Source organism: Rhinoderma darwinii, assembly GCF_050947455.1.
Source record: "Rhinoderma darwinii isolate aRhiDar2 chromosome 2 unlocalized genomic scaffold, aRhiDar2.hap1 SUPER_2_unloc_18, whole genome shotgun sequence".
In the NCBI taxonomy this organism is placed as follows: Eukaryota; Metazoa; Chordata; class Amphibia; order Anura; family Rhinodermatidae; genus Rhinoderma; species Rhinoderma darwinii.
Genome location: NW_027461683.1, coordinates 500,001 through 516,550, shown reverse-complemented (window position 1 = coordinate 516,550; position 16,550 = coordinate 500,001). Strand labels below are relative to the sequence as shown.

General features: G+C 39.3%; 1 protein-coding gene across 1 annotated transcript; it reads right to left on the bottom strand.

Moving 5' to 3' along the window:
* Positions 1 to 1,217: 1,217 nt before the first annotated feature.
* LOC142674715 (uncharacterized) lies at positions 1,218 to 4,982 on the bottom strand. The gene is made up of 11 exons (XM_075847219.1): positions 4,591 to 4,982; positions 4,167 to 4,508; positions 3,629 to 4,078; positions 3,288 to 3,492; positions 2,763 to 2,891; positions 2,545 to 2,678; positions 2,240 to 2,464; positions 1,967 to 2,146; positions 1,798 to 1,875; positions 1,610 to 1,686; positions 1,218 to 1,336 (listed from the first exon to the last, which is right to left on the bottom strand). The coding sequence occupies exons 1-11, from the start codon at positions 4,869 to 4,871 to the stop codon at positions 1,218 to 1,220; spliced, it is 2,220 nt and encodes a 739-aa protein (XP_075703334.1). The 5' UTR covers positions 4,872 to 4,982.
* Between the last annotated feature and the right edge of the window lie 11,568 nt (positions 4,983 to 16,550).

The window sequence follows — 16,550 nt, the reverse complement described above, 5'->3', positions numbered from 1 at the left end:
ATATCTTAAAAACGAACTGTTCCATATATCTAATATTTGTTAGACATGTAGCCATGGACACTCTCACCTAGCCTAAAAATATTCAGGGTTCTGTGACGCGCGCTTGGACCACAAAAGCCTTGTGAGCGACGGCTATTTTTACACACGCTTACAATTTAGTTCTAATGAAAAACTCAGCCAGTTACGCTGTTTACATAACTCACGAACATATAACGTTTTTCATGATCGCAAAACATCTCGCTCAGCGGCAACACACAGTTTTTATGAAGATTAAAAAATATATACATTTATTGAATACATCCAAACATCCCAGAACCCAACAAATAAAAGTGCTATTGTTCTCTGTGCATTTTAATGTCCATTAAAAGTCCATGTTTTTAAGATTCTTATTTCTTCTTCCATTGGTCTAAAATATATTTTGCGCTGGGACGTTTTTTCCCCAGAGCTGATGTCCTAAAGTCCTCTTTATTTTGTCTTCTTCCGGCCGGTGGTTTTGAAGCAATCCTATGATTGAAAGATCATAGATTATTAATAATTAGTATCTCATTCTTACTTTACTAACGGTCCTAATTGTATTCATTAATCCTCTAGAATTTTATGAATATAACTCTAATCTTTATTTATTTTTTATTAAACAGGCAAACCAGGACCCCAATGACCTCTACTATAAGACAGAGTTGATGATTGTGAACCCACGACCACTGAGGAACCCAAAGAGGTTTTCCATGCATTTTCCAGCACATATCAGCTCAGAAACATCATGATAGTGAATTGCAAGGCCTTTAGATGCTACATTTGCCAAGTTGTTCCTAGCAATAGCAAGGGTAGCCTTTATATCCTCATCGCTGCTGTGCTTCATGCATTTTTTGTGCAGGTTCCCAGCATCAACTCTGTCTTATAGCAGATGGGGCAGGTCATTGTGGTCCATTGCCTGTTTAAGAAAAAATAATGAAAGATTATAGTTACATTAATAACATTGAAGAAGATTAATGCATATCGTTAGGACCGTTAGTAAACTAAGAATGAGACATGCTACGCTGCTTCTGTAACTGCCATTCACTACTATTGGAGTCACGGAAACAGCGTAGCTCATTAAATAAAAAAAATATATATCAATTTATTGAATACATCCAAACATCCCAGAACCCAACAAATAAAAGTGCTTTTGTTCCCTGTGCATTTTAATGTCCATTAAAAGTCCATAATTTTTAAGCTTCTTATTTCTTCTTCCATTGGTCCAAAATGTCTTTTACTCTTGGATGGTTTTTTCCCCAGAGCTGATGTCCTAAAGTCCTCTTTATTTTGTCTTCTTCCGGCAGGTGGTCTTGAAGCAATCCTATAATTAAAAGATCATAGATTATTAATAATTAGTTTCTCATAATTAGTTTACTAATGGTCCTGATAATATGCATTAATCCTCTACAATGTTATTAATATAACTCTCATCTTTATTTATTTTTTCTTAATCAGACAAAACAGGACCCCAATGACCTCTGCTATAAGACATAGTTAATGATTCTGAACCCACGACCACTGAGGAACCCAAAGAGGTTTTAATATATATATATATATATATATATATATATATATATATGTAAAGGAAATTAACTATCGATGCGCCTGAGCAGAACAACAGGGACTCTTTTGATTGCAGATAGTGATGTATCCCTCGACGTCACGTCAGCCCTTTGATAAAAGAAGAAAATAAATACTGATGTTAAAACAAAATGTGAGACATACAGTTTAATAAGCATATTAGTTTACAAAGTAAGGTCAATAAATGTATTTTATTATTACCCAGAGGAGCTCCCTTCCCCTCTCTGCCTCTGTGCCCTGGACCGTGTTCGGATGAACAATGAGGATGGTACTTGTGCTCTGAAAAAATAACCAAACATTAGTATATCAATTGATAAGTCTAACACAACTGAACTGAGGACATTTATAATAAAACTGAGAGTTTATCTACCTTGAAGTCCAATCATCATCATCATCATCATCATCATGATCAGCCAAGCTTTCTTTTTCTCCTCGGTCAGTTGATTCACTCCAGTCCTCTTTAGCACTGTAATCTTGTTCCTGGGCTTCTTCGTGGGATGTGATATCTTCTCTTTGGATTCCCTGGCCTCCTTCCTGAATGTTCTCTTGTCTATAGGGTAGACATAGAAAAAATAAAGCATTAAACTTCTAAAACAAATCATGTAATATTATACAGTATATATTATTTCCCACAATAAATTACCTTGAAGTGCTGGCTTGGGGCTGCTCACCACCGGCTTGCATTACCAGCATATAACCATGGCATATGTCCGTCAGTGTCTTCTCACGATAGTTTCTTTCCGCTGTCATGTTGGTGTGTGCCAAATATTTGGCAAAAAGACACTTTTCAGAGTCAGAAAAATTAGGGAGAGTCCAAGTTTCGCAAATCCTCCTGACAAGCTGACTGGTGATGTTGGGTAGTTTATATCTAGAAAGGAAAATAGAAAAACATAATACATACACAGCACTTAGAATTGAATAAAGACAGGTGACTTTTAAGAATCTTACTTTGTGTGGTACCGCAGGATGTCATTGGAAACATTATAAATCTCCTTTCCAGATGTAGAGAGGAAAAAGACTTCTGTTGGCATGTTGTTCTTTAGCAGCATTGGTCTTACTATCTCAAAGTAGACATTAAACCACTAGGGGAGGGATACAAATAAAGAGATTATTGAAAAGCATCTTTACAACTCCATAAAGTAAGTAGGAGCCTTATAGAAACTTACCATTTCTTCCTCCTTTGTTAGCACATAGGTTGCCACTTGGTGTGTAGAGGTCTTGTGTAACTTGACCCCAACAACTACCAGGTCTAAACCCAAATATCTGTGAGTGATCCTCTCATTCCACTCTGAAACCTATGAGTCAAAAGGAAAAAGTATGAGGGACAATGTACTTGCCACTGTATTGTGTTAGCCCAACCCTACGCCAAGCCACTTGTGTTTTGTTTTTTTTCTATACATATGCCAGTCTTTTGTTTCAGCATAATTTCTATCTCTAGCCAGGTGTAAGGTTTTTACATAGATTATTCACTCTGTTCTTGCAGACAAATATCCGACTTTAATAAGCTAACATTAACCTTATGCAGGCTTCACACCATTATCGGCCTTCAGGGCTCCCCTACACTATTAAAAGTATTTAACTGCAGCCATAAGGCCTCCAGACACTTCTCTAAAAAGCACCCCACAGCATAACCATAACAGGGTAGGAAAACAAAATGACGCAGAAAAACAGAGGAGGAGAAAGCTACTTACAGTCATATGTCTGACAACACCTGGCCGTTGGAGATGCCTCAAAATAAGCAGGGCCTCAAGATAATAAATAATTTCAAGTTGAGTGTCTCGCTTCATGTGTCTGTCTTTTGCAGCTTTGAGGCATTTCAGGAAGGTTGGCTTTGCCACAACTAAAAGCCTCTGACATTCCGGGGGTGTTTTCATAGAATTTGTCAATGACTTGTATCTAAACACAAAGTAAAGAGAAATAATTTTATTGTATATACACAAGTAATAAAGAGTAGTAGCAATATCTAAAATAAATATATACCTATTTGAGGTTTCATACTTTGTCTAAGGATACATTTGAGTTCATAACTCACCGTTTGCTGACAACTTCTCTTGAAATTCCCTTAGATAGCCTCTTTTGAATGTCCTCTGTAACATCCATAAAGAAGTTGCAGGACTTAAACAGCCTTGGTCTTTCTGCAGAGAGATTGGTCGCTCTCAGCTGATACGTCATGAACCTCCTGATATGTTTTAGGTAATTAAAGACAGTCTGGTTTGCAAGCTTCAGGTCACGCAGCTTTGTAAAAAAGGAGTTAACCTTCTCAATGTTGCTGACAAAGTCCAGATTGGGACGCTGCGGGTTCATGTAATAAAGGAACCTTGCCAAATTTTCAACCTCCTGCTTGTAGTTGGGCACATCCAATGTGTGCTGCAAATAGTAGGCAAAGCCCTTCAGTATTGGTTCGTCCAATGAATGTCGCTTGTATAGTCCAGCAGCCTTCATCTTCTGTCTTGTGACCACCGTCCATTTTGTCTGTAGGATTCTGTAATTTTGGAGAAAAGTGCAAGACATCAGATTTGACACATTTGACAGCCACAGAGAATACGTAAGGATTATCTATGTACACTGACCTCTGTGTCCTGTCATCAAAGTTTCCTGTAGTTCCGCTTTCTTGATTGGATTCTTCCTCAGACTCTAGTTGAAGCTGAAAGTCTCTATCACTTTCCTCCTCTGCGCTGTCATCTTCATGTGCTCTTCTGCCTTCTTCATTGTGTTGGTCTTCCCTCGGGTCTTCAGGCTGTGCAAGGAATGGTGTGTCTGTAACTTCTTCCTCAGGATCTGCAGGGATCAGTGTGACCTCCATTTCCTCATCAGGGACTGGTATGGCTGCAATATCCTCTACAGCCGCTGTGTGATGTGGCACAGTAAGGGCAGTTGATGCAGAGGTTGATGGTCTTCCATATTGTACATTGCTGTAAAATATAAAAAGCAACGTGAGTATAAGTGTAAACACTCGAGAGCTATGAGACATAAGCAGACAGGGGTGACACATACCTGGCCACAGTTGGTTTGTTAATGATCAAAAAGCCCCTGTCCTCGAGGAAGGGGACAACGTTTTCCAATGAGCCAAGAGAGATGATCTCTTGGTAACTGATTGCAGTGCCCTTAGATGCAATTTTCACCAGGGTTTTCCTGGCCAATGCCACAGTGGCTTTTATCTCCTCATCGCTGCTGAACCTCATACACTTTCTCCTCAGATGTGTAGAGAATAATGTCTGTGTACGGTAACATACTGGGCATGTCATAGGAGTTCTGTTTTGCCTGTTGAAAGACATGAGGTTTTGGATTTAAAAATGTCCTAAGTAATATAGCTTAGTTTGAAATATACCCAAACTGCAATCTCAAAAATAGTCACAAGATGTCCCACTACATGCATACTGATTTGTTTCAGGCAGGCTAACTGAACAATGCCTGGGTTTTAATACCACGCCCTACTGAAACAGGAGGCCTCTACGCTACCACATGGCTTCTCATAGTAACCTCTCTATGTTATAGGCAGTCTACAACATGTATTTTATACAAAAATGGCTATGTATTTTAGGGTATATCCTAGAGGTCAATAAACACATGAACTTGTACTTTTGCTGCAGATTACATGCTTGTAACTCAACTACCTGAACAATGCCTGGGCTTGTACAATATGGCCTACTGAAAATAAAATGGCACCTCTTCCCTAGCCCATGGCTCACCATGATTTCACTATACAATTTGCCTGAACTGAACATTAATGATGAACATAAATATACGTTAATAAACATATTTACTTACAATTTGGCTGCAGACTCCATTCCTGTAACTAGAACTTGTTGTCCTAAAGATGTATATTTGAGTCAAAAAAACAATAAATCTTTTAGAAGCAGTATCCAAAAGGCAGATGATGTAGGTATCCAGGTACAATGTCTCAAGTGAATAAGGTGAATAGCAAAAAAATAATGCAATCCAAGAAGGAGATCAGTCAATAGCTTTCAAGAAAACTTCCAAACTGACTGAAAATGCCTCAGTGTTTTAAACTGTTTTATAGTGTGAGGTTGATGCTTTGTAAGAAGATCCTCTTACACAAACAACAAACAGAGCCTGTGATAGGAGAGTTTGAATGATGCACAAAAGCTTATCTGCCTTTTTAGTGGCTGAGGAGAATAACAGAGATAAAACTACAGACTCATGCTGAAAACCTGATAATACAATTGTTTGAATACAATAGGACATTTACATTTATTAAATTTGATATTTACTATCATTTCTATTTCATATACACTATATCTATTTCATATACACCTATTAAATGTAATATTTATTATCGTTTCTAAGCTGTCCTTTACAACACGTTTTTTGCTACTGTTTTTATAGAAACTAGATAGGTATGTGGCATAGTGTTAAAATACATTAGAGTATGTACATTTTAATATGGTGCCCCCATAGCTGCACCATACAGTGTAATGCTCCCACAGTTGCACCATACAGTATAATGCCCCCCATAGCTGCACCATACTGTATAATGGCCGGATCATGACACGGATTTGAAACAGAACCGTGTGTCCGATGGACGTGAGCTAGGCGTCCATTCGTTCACCTTGCAGAGCCGAACAATATGACACCTGACTCTGTCGTCTTTTCTAAAAGGGTACCCCTCTTTTGCCCAATAAACATGGTGGAATTTCCTTATTAATTTATTTTTATTACAATAATTATTGTAATAATAATGTTGTTATATTGTATAATATGTAAATATGGTTTATGCCTATGCTTAACTTTAAAGTGTAGCTAAATGTTTGGCAAACTTCTGACATGTCAAAGTGACATGTCAGAAGTTTGGATTGGTGGGGGTCTGAACACTGAGACCCCCACCAATCGCTAGAACAAAGCTGCTGAGCGTTCACACGAGTGCTTCAGCTGTTTTGTTTTAGCGATTGGTGGGGATCTCAGTGCTCGGACCCCCACCAATCCAAACTTCTGACATGTCACTGTGACATGTCAGAAGTTTGTCAAACATTTAGCTACACTTTATTTTTGTGTTCTGTATTAATAAAGTTGTTATGTTGTATTATATGTAAAGTTGTTTTCGGCCTATTCTTACAGTGTACCTAAACGTTTATCAAACTTCTGACATGGTTTTAGTGCAGCTATGGTCCCCCATAGCTGCACCATACATTTTAATATGGTGCCCCCATAGCTGCACCATACAGTGTAATGCTCCCACAGTTGCACCATACAGTATAATGCCCCCCATAGCTGTCCCATACCATTTAATACCATTTAATACCATTTAATACCCCCATAGCTGCACCATACACTGTAATGCCCCCCATAGCTGCACCATACAGTATAATGGCGGGATCATGACACTGATTTGAAACAGAACCGTGTGTCCGATGGACGCGAGCTAGGCGTCCATTCGTTCACCTTGCAGAGCCGAACAATATGACACCTGACTCTCTTGTCTTTTCTAAAAGGGTACCCCTCTTTTGCCCAATAAACATGGTGGAATTCCCTTATTAATTTATTTTTATTACAAAATTAATATCTCCAAAACTAACCGTTGAATATCCCTTATATTTATTACACATGTAGCCCTTAACACTCTGACCTATCCTAAAAAATTAGGGGTGATAGGCATGCATGCAGTAGCTGTTTGGATGTGGATTTTTGAAATGACCGAGTTTTTGGTAGAAGGCACTGATGAATATAAGATAAGTGCGTTTACCAATTAATCTGTGTTTTTTCAGAAATCCATCTAAAAATAGATATGACACGGATTTTCGTGGGTCCGATGGACGCGAGCTAGGCGTCCATTCGTTCACCTTGCAGAGCCGAACAATATGACACCTGACTCTGTCGTCTTTTCTAAAAGGGTACCCCTCTTTTGCCCAATAAACATGGTGGAATTCCCTTATTAATTTATTTTTATTACAAAATTAATATCTCCAAAACTAACCGTTGAATATCCCTTATATTTATTACACATGTAGCCCTTAACACTCTGACCTATCCTAAAAAATTAGGGGTGATAGGCATGCATGCAGTAGCTGTTTGGATGTGAATTTTTGAAATGACCGAGTTTTTGGTAGAAGGCACTGATGAATATAAGATAAGTGCGTTTACCAATTAATCTGTGTTTTTTCAGAAATCCATCTAAAAATAGATATGACACAGATTTTCGTGGGTCCGATGGACGCGAGCTAGGCGTCCATTCGTTCACCTTGCAGAGCCGAACAATATGACACCTGACTCTGTCGTCTTTTCTAAAAGGGTACCCCTCTTTTGCCCAATAAACATGGTGGAATTCCCTTATTAATTTATTTTTATTACAAAATTAATATCTCCAAAACTAACCGTTGAATATCCCTTATATTTAATACACATGTAGCCCTTAACACTCTGACCTATCCTAAAAAATTAGGGGTGATAGGCATGCATGCAGTAGCTGTTTGGATGTGGATTTTTGAAATGACCGAGTTTTAGGTAGAAGGCACTGATGAATATAAGATAAGTGCGTTTACCAATTAATCTGTGTTTTTTCAGAAATCCATCTAAAAATAGATATGACACAGATTTTCGTGGGTCCGATGGACGCGAGCTAGGCGTCCATTCGTTCACCTTGCAGAGCCGAACAATATGACACCTGACTCTGTCGTCTTTTCTAAAAGGGTACCCCTCTTTTGCCCAATAAACATGGTGGAATTCCCTTATTAATTTATTTTTATTACAAAATTAATATCTCCAAAACTAACCGTTGAATATCCCTTATATTTATTACACATGTAGCCCTTAACACTCTGACCTATCCTAAAAAATTAGGGGTGATAGGCATGCATGCAGTAGCTGTTTGGATGTAAATTTTTGAAATGACCGAGTTTTAGGTAGAAGGCACTGATGAATATAAGATAAGTGCGTTTACTAATTAATCTGTGTTTTTTCAGAAATCCATCTAAAAATAGATATGACACAGATTTTCGTGGGTCCGATGGACGCGAGCTAGGCGTCCATTCGTTCACCTTGCAGAGCCGAACAATATGACACCTGACTCTGTCGTCTTTTCTAAAAGGGTACCCCTCTTTTGCCCAATAAACATGGTGGAATTCCCTTATTAATTTATTTTTATTACAAAATTAATATCTCCAAAACTAACCGTTGAATATCCCTTATATTTATTACACATGTAGCCCTTAACACTCTGACCTATCCTAAAAAATTAGGCGTGATAGGCATGCATGCAGTAGCTGTTTGGATGTGGATTTTTGAAATGACCGAGTTTTTGGTAGAAGGCACTGATGAATATAAGATAAGTGCGTTTACCAATTAATCTGTGTTTTTACACAGATCCATATGAAATCAGATTAGACATGGTATTATCACACGAGAAAGATCTTTAAAGCCCCTGGACACATATTGCACCCAGAGTGCATTTCTTGACATGTTGTGGTAGTCACCCCAAAATATAAGTCAGCCCCCCCCATAACTCCTGTGAGGGTTTGTAACACTTTTTTGAGTGTATCCCATAACAGGGCTTTGGAAGGGGTGATAGGCATGCATGCAGTAGCTGTTTGGATTTAAATTTTTGAAATGACCGAGTTTTAGGTAGAAGGCACTGATGAATATAAGATAAGTGCGTTTACCAATTAATCTGTGTTTTTTCAGAAATCCATCTAAAAATAGATATGACACGGATTTCCGTGCGTCCGAATGATGCGAGCTAGGCGTCCATTCGTTCACCTTGCAGAGCCGAACAATATGACACCTGACTCTGTTGTCTTTTCTAAAAGGGTACCCCTCTTTTGCCCAATAAACATGGTGGAATTCCCTTATTAATTTGTTTTTATTACAAAATTAATATCTCCAAAACTAACCGTTGAATATCCCTTATATTTATTACACATGTAGCCCTTAACACTCTGACCTATCCTAAAAAATTAGGGGTGATAGGCATGCATGCAGTAGCTGTTTGGATGTGGATTTTTGAAATGACCGAGTTTTAGGTAGAAGGCACTGATGAATATAAGATAAGTGCGTTTACCAATTAATCTGTGTTTTTTCAGAAATCCATCTAAAAATAGATATGACACAGATTTCCGTGGGTCCGAATGACGCGAGCTAGGCGTCCATTCGTTCACCTTGCAGAGCCGAACAATATGACACCTGACTCTGTCGTCTTTTCTAAAAGGGTACCCCTCTTTTGCCCAATAAACATGGTGGAATTCCCTTATTAATTTGTTTTTATTACAAAATTAATATCTCCAAAACTAACCGTTGAATATCCCTTATATTTATTACACATGTAGCCCTTAACACTCTGACCTATCCTAAAAAATTAGGGGTGATAGGCATGCATGCAGTAGCTGTTTGGATGTGGATTTTTGAAATGACCGAGTTTTAGGTAGAAGGCACTGATGAATATAAGATAAGTGCGTTTACCAATTAATCTGTGTTTTTTCAGAAATCCATCTAAAAATAGATATGACACGGATTTCCGTGGGTCCGAATGACGCAAGCTAGGCGTCCATTCGTTCACCTTGCAGAGCCGAACAATATGACACCTGACTCTGTTGTCTTTTCTAAAAGGGTACCCCTCTTTTGCCCAATAAACATGGTGGAATTCCCTTATTAATTTGTTTTTATTACAAAATTAATATCTCCAAAACTAACCGTTGAATATCCCTTATATTTATTACACATGTAGCCCTTAACACTCTGACCTATCCTAAAAAATTAGGGGTGATAGGCATGCATGCAGTAGCTGTTTGGATGTGGATTTTTGAAATGACCGAGTTTTTGGTAGAAGGCACTGATGAATATAAGATAAGTGCGTTTACCAATTAATCTGTGTTTTTACACAGATCCATATGAAATCAGATTAGACATGGTATTATCACACGAGAAAGATCTTTAAAGCCCCTGGACACATATTGCACCCAGAGTGCATTTCTTGACATGTTGTGGTAGTCACCCCAAAATGTAAGTCAGCCCCCCCCATAACTCCTGTGAGGGTTTGTAACACTTTTTTGAGTGTATCCCATAACAGGGCTTTGGAAGGGGTGATAGGCATGCATGCAGTAGCTGTTTGGATTTAAATTTTTGAAATGACCGAGTTTTAGGTAGAAGGCACTGATGAATATAAGATAAGTGCGTTTACCAATTAATCTGTGTTTTTTCAGAAATCCATCTAAAAATAGATATGACACGGATTTCCGTGCGTCCGAATGACGCGAGCTAGGCGTCCATTCGTTCACCTTGCAGAGCCGAACAATATGACACCTGACTCTGTTGTCTTTTCTAAAAGGGTACCCCTCTTTTGCCCAATAAACATGGTGGAATTCCCTTATTAATTTGTTTTTATTACAAAATTAATATCTCCAAAACTAACCGTTGAATATCCCTTATATTTATTACACATGTAGCCCTTAACACTCTGACCTATCCTAAAAAATTAGGGGTGATAGGCATGCATGCAGTAGCTGTTTGGATGTGGATTTTTGAAATGACCGAGTTTTAGGTAGAAGGCACTGATGAATATAAGATAAGTGCGTTTACCAATTAATCTGTGTTTTTTCAGAAATCCATCTAAAAATAGATATGACACGGATTTCCGTGGGTCCGAAGGACGCGAGCTAGGCGTCCATTCGTTCACCTTGCAGAGCCGAACAATATGACACCTGACTCTGTTGTCTTTTCTAAAAGGGTACCCCTCTTTTGCCCAATAAACATGGTGGAATTCCCTTATTAATTTGTTTTTATTACAAAATTAATATCTCCAAAACTAACCGTTGAATATCCCTTATATTTATTACACATGTAGCCCTTAACACTCTGACCTATCCTAAAAAATTAGGGGTGATAGGCATGCATGCAGTAGCTGTTTGGATGTGGATTTTTGAAATGACCGAGTTTTAGGTAGAAGGCACTGATGAATATATGATAAGTGCGTTTACCAATTAATCTGTGTTTTTACACAGATCCATATGAAATCAGATTAGACATGGTATTATCACACGAGAAAGATCTTTAAAGCCCCTGGACACATATTGCACCCAGAGTGCATTTCTTGACATGTTGTGGTATTCACCCCAAAATGTAAGTCAGCCCCCCCCCCATAACTCCTGTGAGGGTTTGTAACACTTCTTTGAGTGTATCCCATAACAGGGCTTTGGAAGGGGTGATAGGCATGCATGCAGTAGCTGTTTGGATTTAAATTTTTGAAATGACCGAGTTTTAGGTAGAAGGCACTGATGAATATAAGATAAGTGCGTTTACCAATTAATCTGTGTTTTTTCAGAAATCCATCTAAAAATAGATATGACACGGATTTCCGTGCGTCCGAATGATGCGAGCTAGGCGTCCATTCGTTCACCTTGCAGAGCCGTATAGCCCATAACAGGGCTTAGGAAGGGGTGATAGGCATGCATGCAGGAGCTGTTTGGATGTGGATTTTTTGAAATTATCGATTTTTTGCTAAATGGCCACTGATAAACGTGAAATCCATCTAAAAACAGATATGACATGGTATTATCACACGAGAAAGATATTTAAATACCACACATAGCACCCAGAGTGCAAGTTTCTTACAAGGGCTCAGAACACTGCTGTGAGTACCACACTAGTAAGGACCTATGTGTGCTGTTTTACTGTGAGCTCTATGCACCCCAAGTTCCTATATGCACCCCAAGTTCCATGTGAAGGCTCAGAACACTGCTGGGAGTGTGCCACATCAGTAATGCATCAATGTATGCAGTTTTGAATCACCTTTATGTGCTATGTTACTGTGAGCTCTATGTGAACCTTCTGTGCTCCAAAAGTCAACCTGGTAGTCAATAATAGGAGAACTGCTGTTTTCAGTGCTTCAGAACTTTCATCCTGTAACCATCCAAACATCAATGTACTTTTACTACATTGATCCATGTGAAGGCTCAGAACACTGCTGGGAGTGTGCCACATCAGTAATGCATCAATGTATGCAGTTTTGAATCACCTTTATGTGCTATGTTACTGTGAGCTCTATGTGAACCTTCTGTGCTCCAAAAGTCAACCTGGTAGTCAATAATAGGAGAACTGCTGTTTTCAGTGCTTCAGAACTTTCATCCTGTAACCATCCAAACATCAATGTACTTTTACTACATTGATCCATGTGAAGGCTCAGAACACTGCCGGGAGTGTGCCACATCAGTAATGCATCAGTGTTTTTAATTTTAACCGCACAGTGTGTGTTACAGTGCCATCCGATTCTTCGGTGATTCACAAACCTGAAGCTAGCATCTTCGGTGGTCCCAAAAGAAGAACCTGGAATCGCTTTAGATGTAAAAAGAAGAACCTGGCATCGGCGAAGATGTAGAGTCAACCTCAACAGGGTCTTCTTTCCCCGCTGATTCCGCCAAGCCCGTTCCCTTGGCTGTGGTTTCGCTAGATAGTAGGTAGGGACAGTGGGAATCTCGTTCATCCATTCATGCGCGTCACTAATTAGATGACGAGGCATTTGGCTACCTTAAGAGAGTCATAGTTACTCCCGCCGTTTACCCGCGCTTCATTGAATTTCTTCACTTTGACATTCAGAGCACTGGGCAGAAATCACATCGCGTCAACACCCGCCGCGGGCCTTCGCGATGCTTTGTTTTAATTAACCCCTTAAGGACGCAGCCTAGTTTTGGTCTTAAGGCTCAGAGCCCATTTTTCAAATCTGACATATTTCACTTTATGTGGTAATAACGTCGGAATGCTTAAACCTATCCAAGCGATTCTGAGATTGTTTTCTCATGACACTTTGGGCTTCATGTTCGTGGTAAAATTTGGTCGATATATTCAGTCTTTATTTGTGAAAAATTGCAAAATTTAGAGAAAATTTACAAAAAATAGCATTTTTCAGAATTTAAATGCATCTGTTTGAAAAACAGACGGTTATACCACCCAAAATAGTTACTAGTTCACATTTCCCATATGTCTACTTTAGATTGGCATCGTTTTTAGAACATTATTTTATTTTTCTTGGACGTTAGAAGGCTTAGAACATAAACAGCAATTTCTCATATTCTTAAGAAAATTTCAAAAGCCTTTTTTTGAAGGTACCAGTTCAGTTCTGAAGTGGATTTGAGGGGCCTATGTATTAGAAACCCTGATAAAACACCCCATTTTAAAAACTAGACCCCTCAAAGTATTCAAAACAGCATATAGAAAGTTTTTTAACCCTTCAGGCATTTCACAGGAATTAAAGCAAAGTGGAAATGAAATTTGCAAATTTTATTTTTTCTGCTGAATTTCAATTTTATTCAATTTTTTTCTGTTACAGAGAAGGTTTTACCAGAGAAATACTACTAAATATGTATTGTCCAGATTCTGCAGTTTTTAGAAATGTCCCACATGTGCCTCTAGTGCGCTCGTGGACTAAAACACAAGCCCTAGAAGCAAAGAAGCACCTAGTGCATTTTGAGGCCTCATTTTTATTAGAATATATTTTAGGCAGATTGCCAGGTTTGAAGAGGTGTTGAGGTATCAAAACAATGGAAACCCACCAGAAGTGACCCCATTTTGGAAATTACACCCCTCAAGGAATTCATTTATGGTTTTTGTTATCATTTTGACCGCACAGTTTTTTCACAGCACCTATTTGAATTGGGCTGTGAAATGAAAAAAATGATATTTTTTCCAATAAGATGTCATTTTTGATCAAAATTTCTTATTTTCACAGGGAACAACATACCCCATTTTGTTGCCCAATTTGTTCTTAGTGCGGCAATACCCCAATTGTGGTGATAAACTGCCGTTTGGGCCCATGGGAGGGCTCAGACGGAAAGGAGCGCTATGTGTTTGTTGGAGTCCAGATTTTGCTGGATTGGTTTTCGGGTGCCATGTCGCATTTGCAGAGCCCCAGAGGTATCAAAGCAATGGAAACCCACCAGAAGTGACCCCGTTTTGAAAACTACACCCCTCAAGGAATTCATTTATGGTTTTTGTTATCATTTTGACCGCACAGTTTTTTCACAGCACCTATTTGAATTGGGCTGTGAAATGAAAAAAATGATATTTTTTCCAATAAGATGTCATTTTTGATCAAAATTTCTTATTTTCACAGGGAACAACATACCCCATTTTGTTGCCCAATTTGTCCTTAGTGCGGCAATACCCTATTTGTGGTGATAAACTGCCGTTTGGGCCCATGGGAGGGCTCAGAAGGAAAGGACCACCATTTGGCCTACAGGAGCTTTTCTGGTGCTAAGTCATGTATGCAGAAGCCCCTGAGGTACCAGTAGAGTTGAAACCCCCGAGAAGTGAACCCATTTTAAAAACTATACCCCTTAAGACATTCATCTAGAGGTGTAGTGAGCATTTTGACCCCACAGGTACTGTGTAAAAGATAATGCGCAGCAGATGGTGCAGAGTGAGATTTGCAATTTTATATATATATATGGCATGTCAGTGTCCGATATATTGTGCCCAGCATGCGCCACCGGAGATATACACCCCTTAAATTGTAATGTGGGTTCTCCTGGGTACGGCAATACCCTACATGTGGCTGTTATCAGCTGCCTGGGCACACGGCAGGGCTTAGAAGGGAAGGACCACCATTTGGCCTACTGGAGCTTTTCTGGTGCTAAGTCATGTATGCAGAAGCCCCTGAGGTACCAGTACAGTTGAAACCCCCGAGAAGTGACCCCATTTTAAAAACTACACCCCTTAAGACATTCATCTAGAGGTGTAGTGAGCATTTTGACCCCACAGGTACTGTGTAAAAGATAATGTGCAGCAGATGGTGCAGAGTGAGATTTGCAATTATATATATATATATGCCATTTCAGTGTCCAATATAGTGTGCCCAGCATGCGCCACCGGAGATATACACCCCTTAAATTGTAATGTGGGTTCTCCTGGGTACGGCAATACCCTACATGTGGCTGTTATCAGCTGCCTGGGCATACGGCAGGGCTCAGAAGGGAAAGATGAGGGGGGTAAGCTGTGCGGAGTGCATCAGGGTAAATTAAAAATCAAGGCATGTATGATACATTTTAAAACAATCTTTTATACAGAGCCCTGGTTTTTCGGGACACGTGTCACATTGGTATATTGTGTTCTTCCTTATCCCCCTCTTATAGCAGACTCTGCACCTCTTTTGACTCTTTCCCTTTCCACCGGTTTGGGGAACTTCTCCTGGAAAGTGTTGCCTTGGTACGATGCGTGTGGCCTCGCTTCCAGAAGTACTGGGTGCCCCCCCTTCCTGGTCCCTAAAGATTAGATCTTGAAATTCCAGGAAAGTTCCCGTCTGGCCTGCACATCGACGTAGCACGTACGCATTGTACAAAGCCATCGGTATGATGTGCACGGCCAGCTTCTTATACCACACTGCATGGCGCTGTAGGGCTTCAGGACTTGATTTGACAAGTCCATCCCTCCCATGTACCTATTGTAGTCCAGGATGCAGTCTGGTTTGGGGGTGGCCTTTCCTTCATATATCCTAAATCTGTAGTTATACCCTGATGCACTCTCACAGCTTATACATCTTCACGCCATACCTTGCCCTCTTACCCAGCAGGTACTTGCGGAATTGAACCCTCCCTTTAAAATGTACATGGGACTCATCAATAGAAATACACTTCTCGGGGGTGAATGCTTGGGAAAACCGGGCACTGAAACGGTCTAATAGGGGTCTCCATTTATACAAACGGTCAAAACTGGGGTAATCTCGGGGTGGGCACGGCTCATTATCAGTATAATGTAAGAAGCGAAGTATTGCCTCATTTATTTATTTTTTTAGGTTACAGTTCAGTTCTGAAGTTGCTTTGAGGGGCCCATATATTAGAAACCCCTATCAAACACCCCATTTTAGAAACTAGACCCCTCAAAGTATTCACAACAGCATTTAGAAAGTTTATGAACCCTTTAGGTGTTTCACAGAAATTTAGAGCAAAGTAGAGGTGAAATTAACTTTTTTTTTTTGTCAGAAAATCCTCTTTATACCATTTTTTTTATAACACAAAAGG

Coding starts and splice junctions, on each gene's coding strand:
- LOC142674715 (XM_075847219.1), bottom strand. CDS start 4,871: ATGTCTTTCAACAGGCAAAACAGAACTCCTATGACATGCCCAGTATGT. Junction 3,493..3,628: donor AGAGAAGTTGTCAGCAAACG/GTGAGTTATGAA, acceptor CTTTGTGTTTAG/ATACAAGTCATTGACAAATT. Junction 2,465..2,544: donor ATCCTGCGGTACCACACAAA/GTAAGATTCTTA, acceptor TTTCCTTTCTAG/ATATAAACTACCCAACATCA.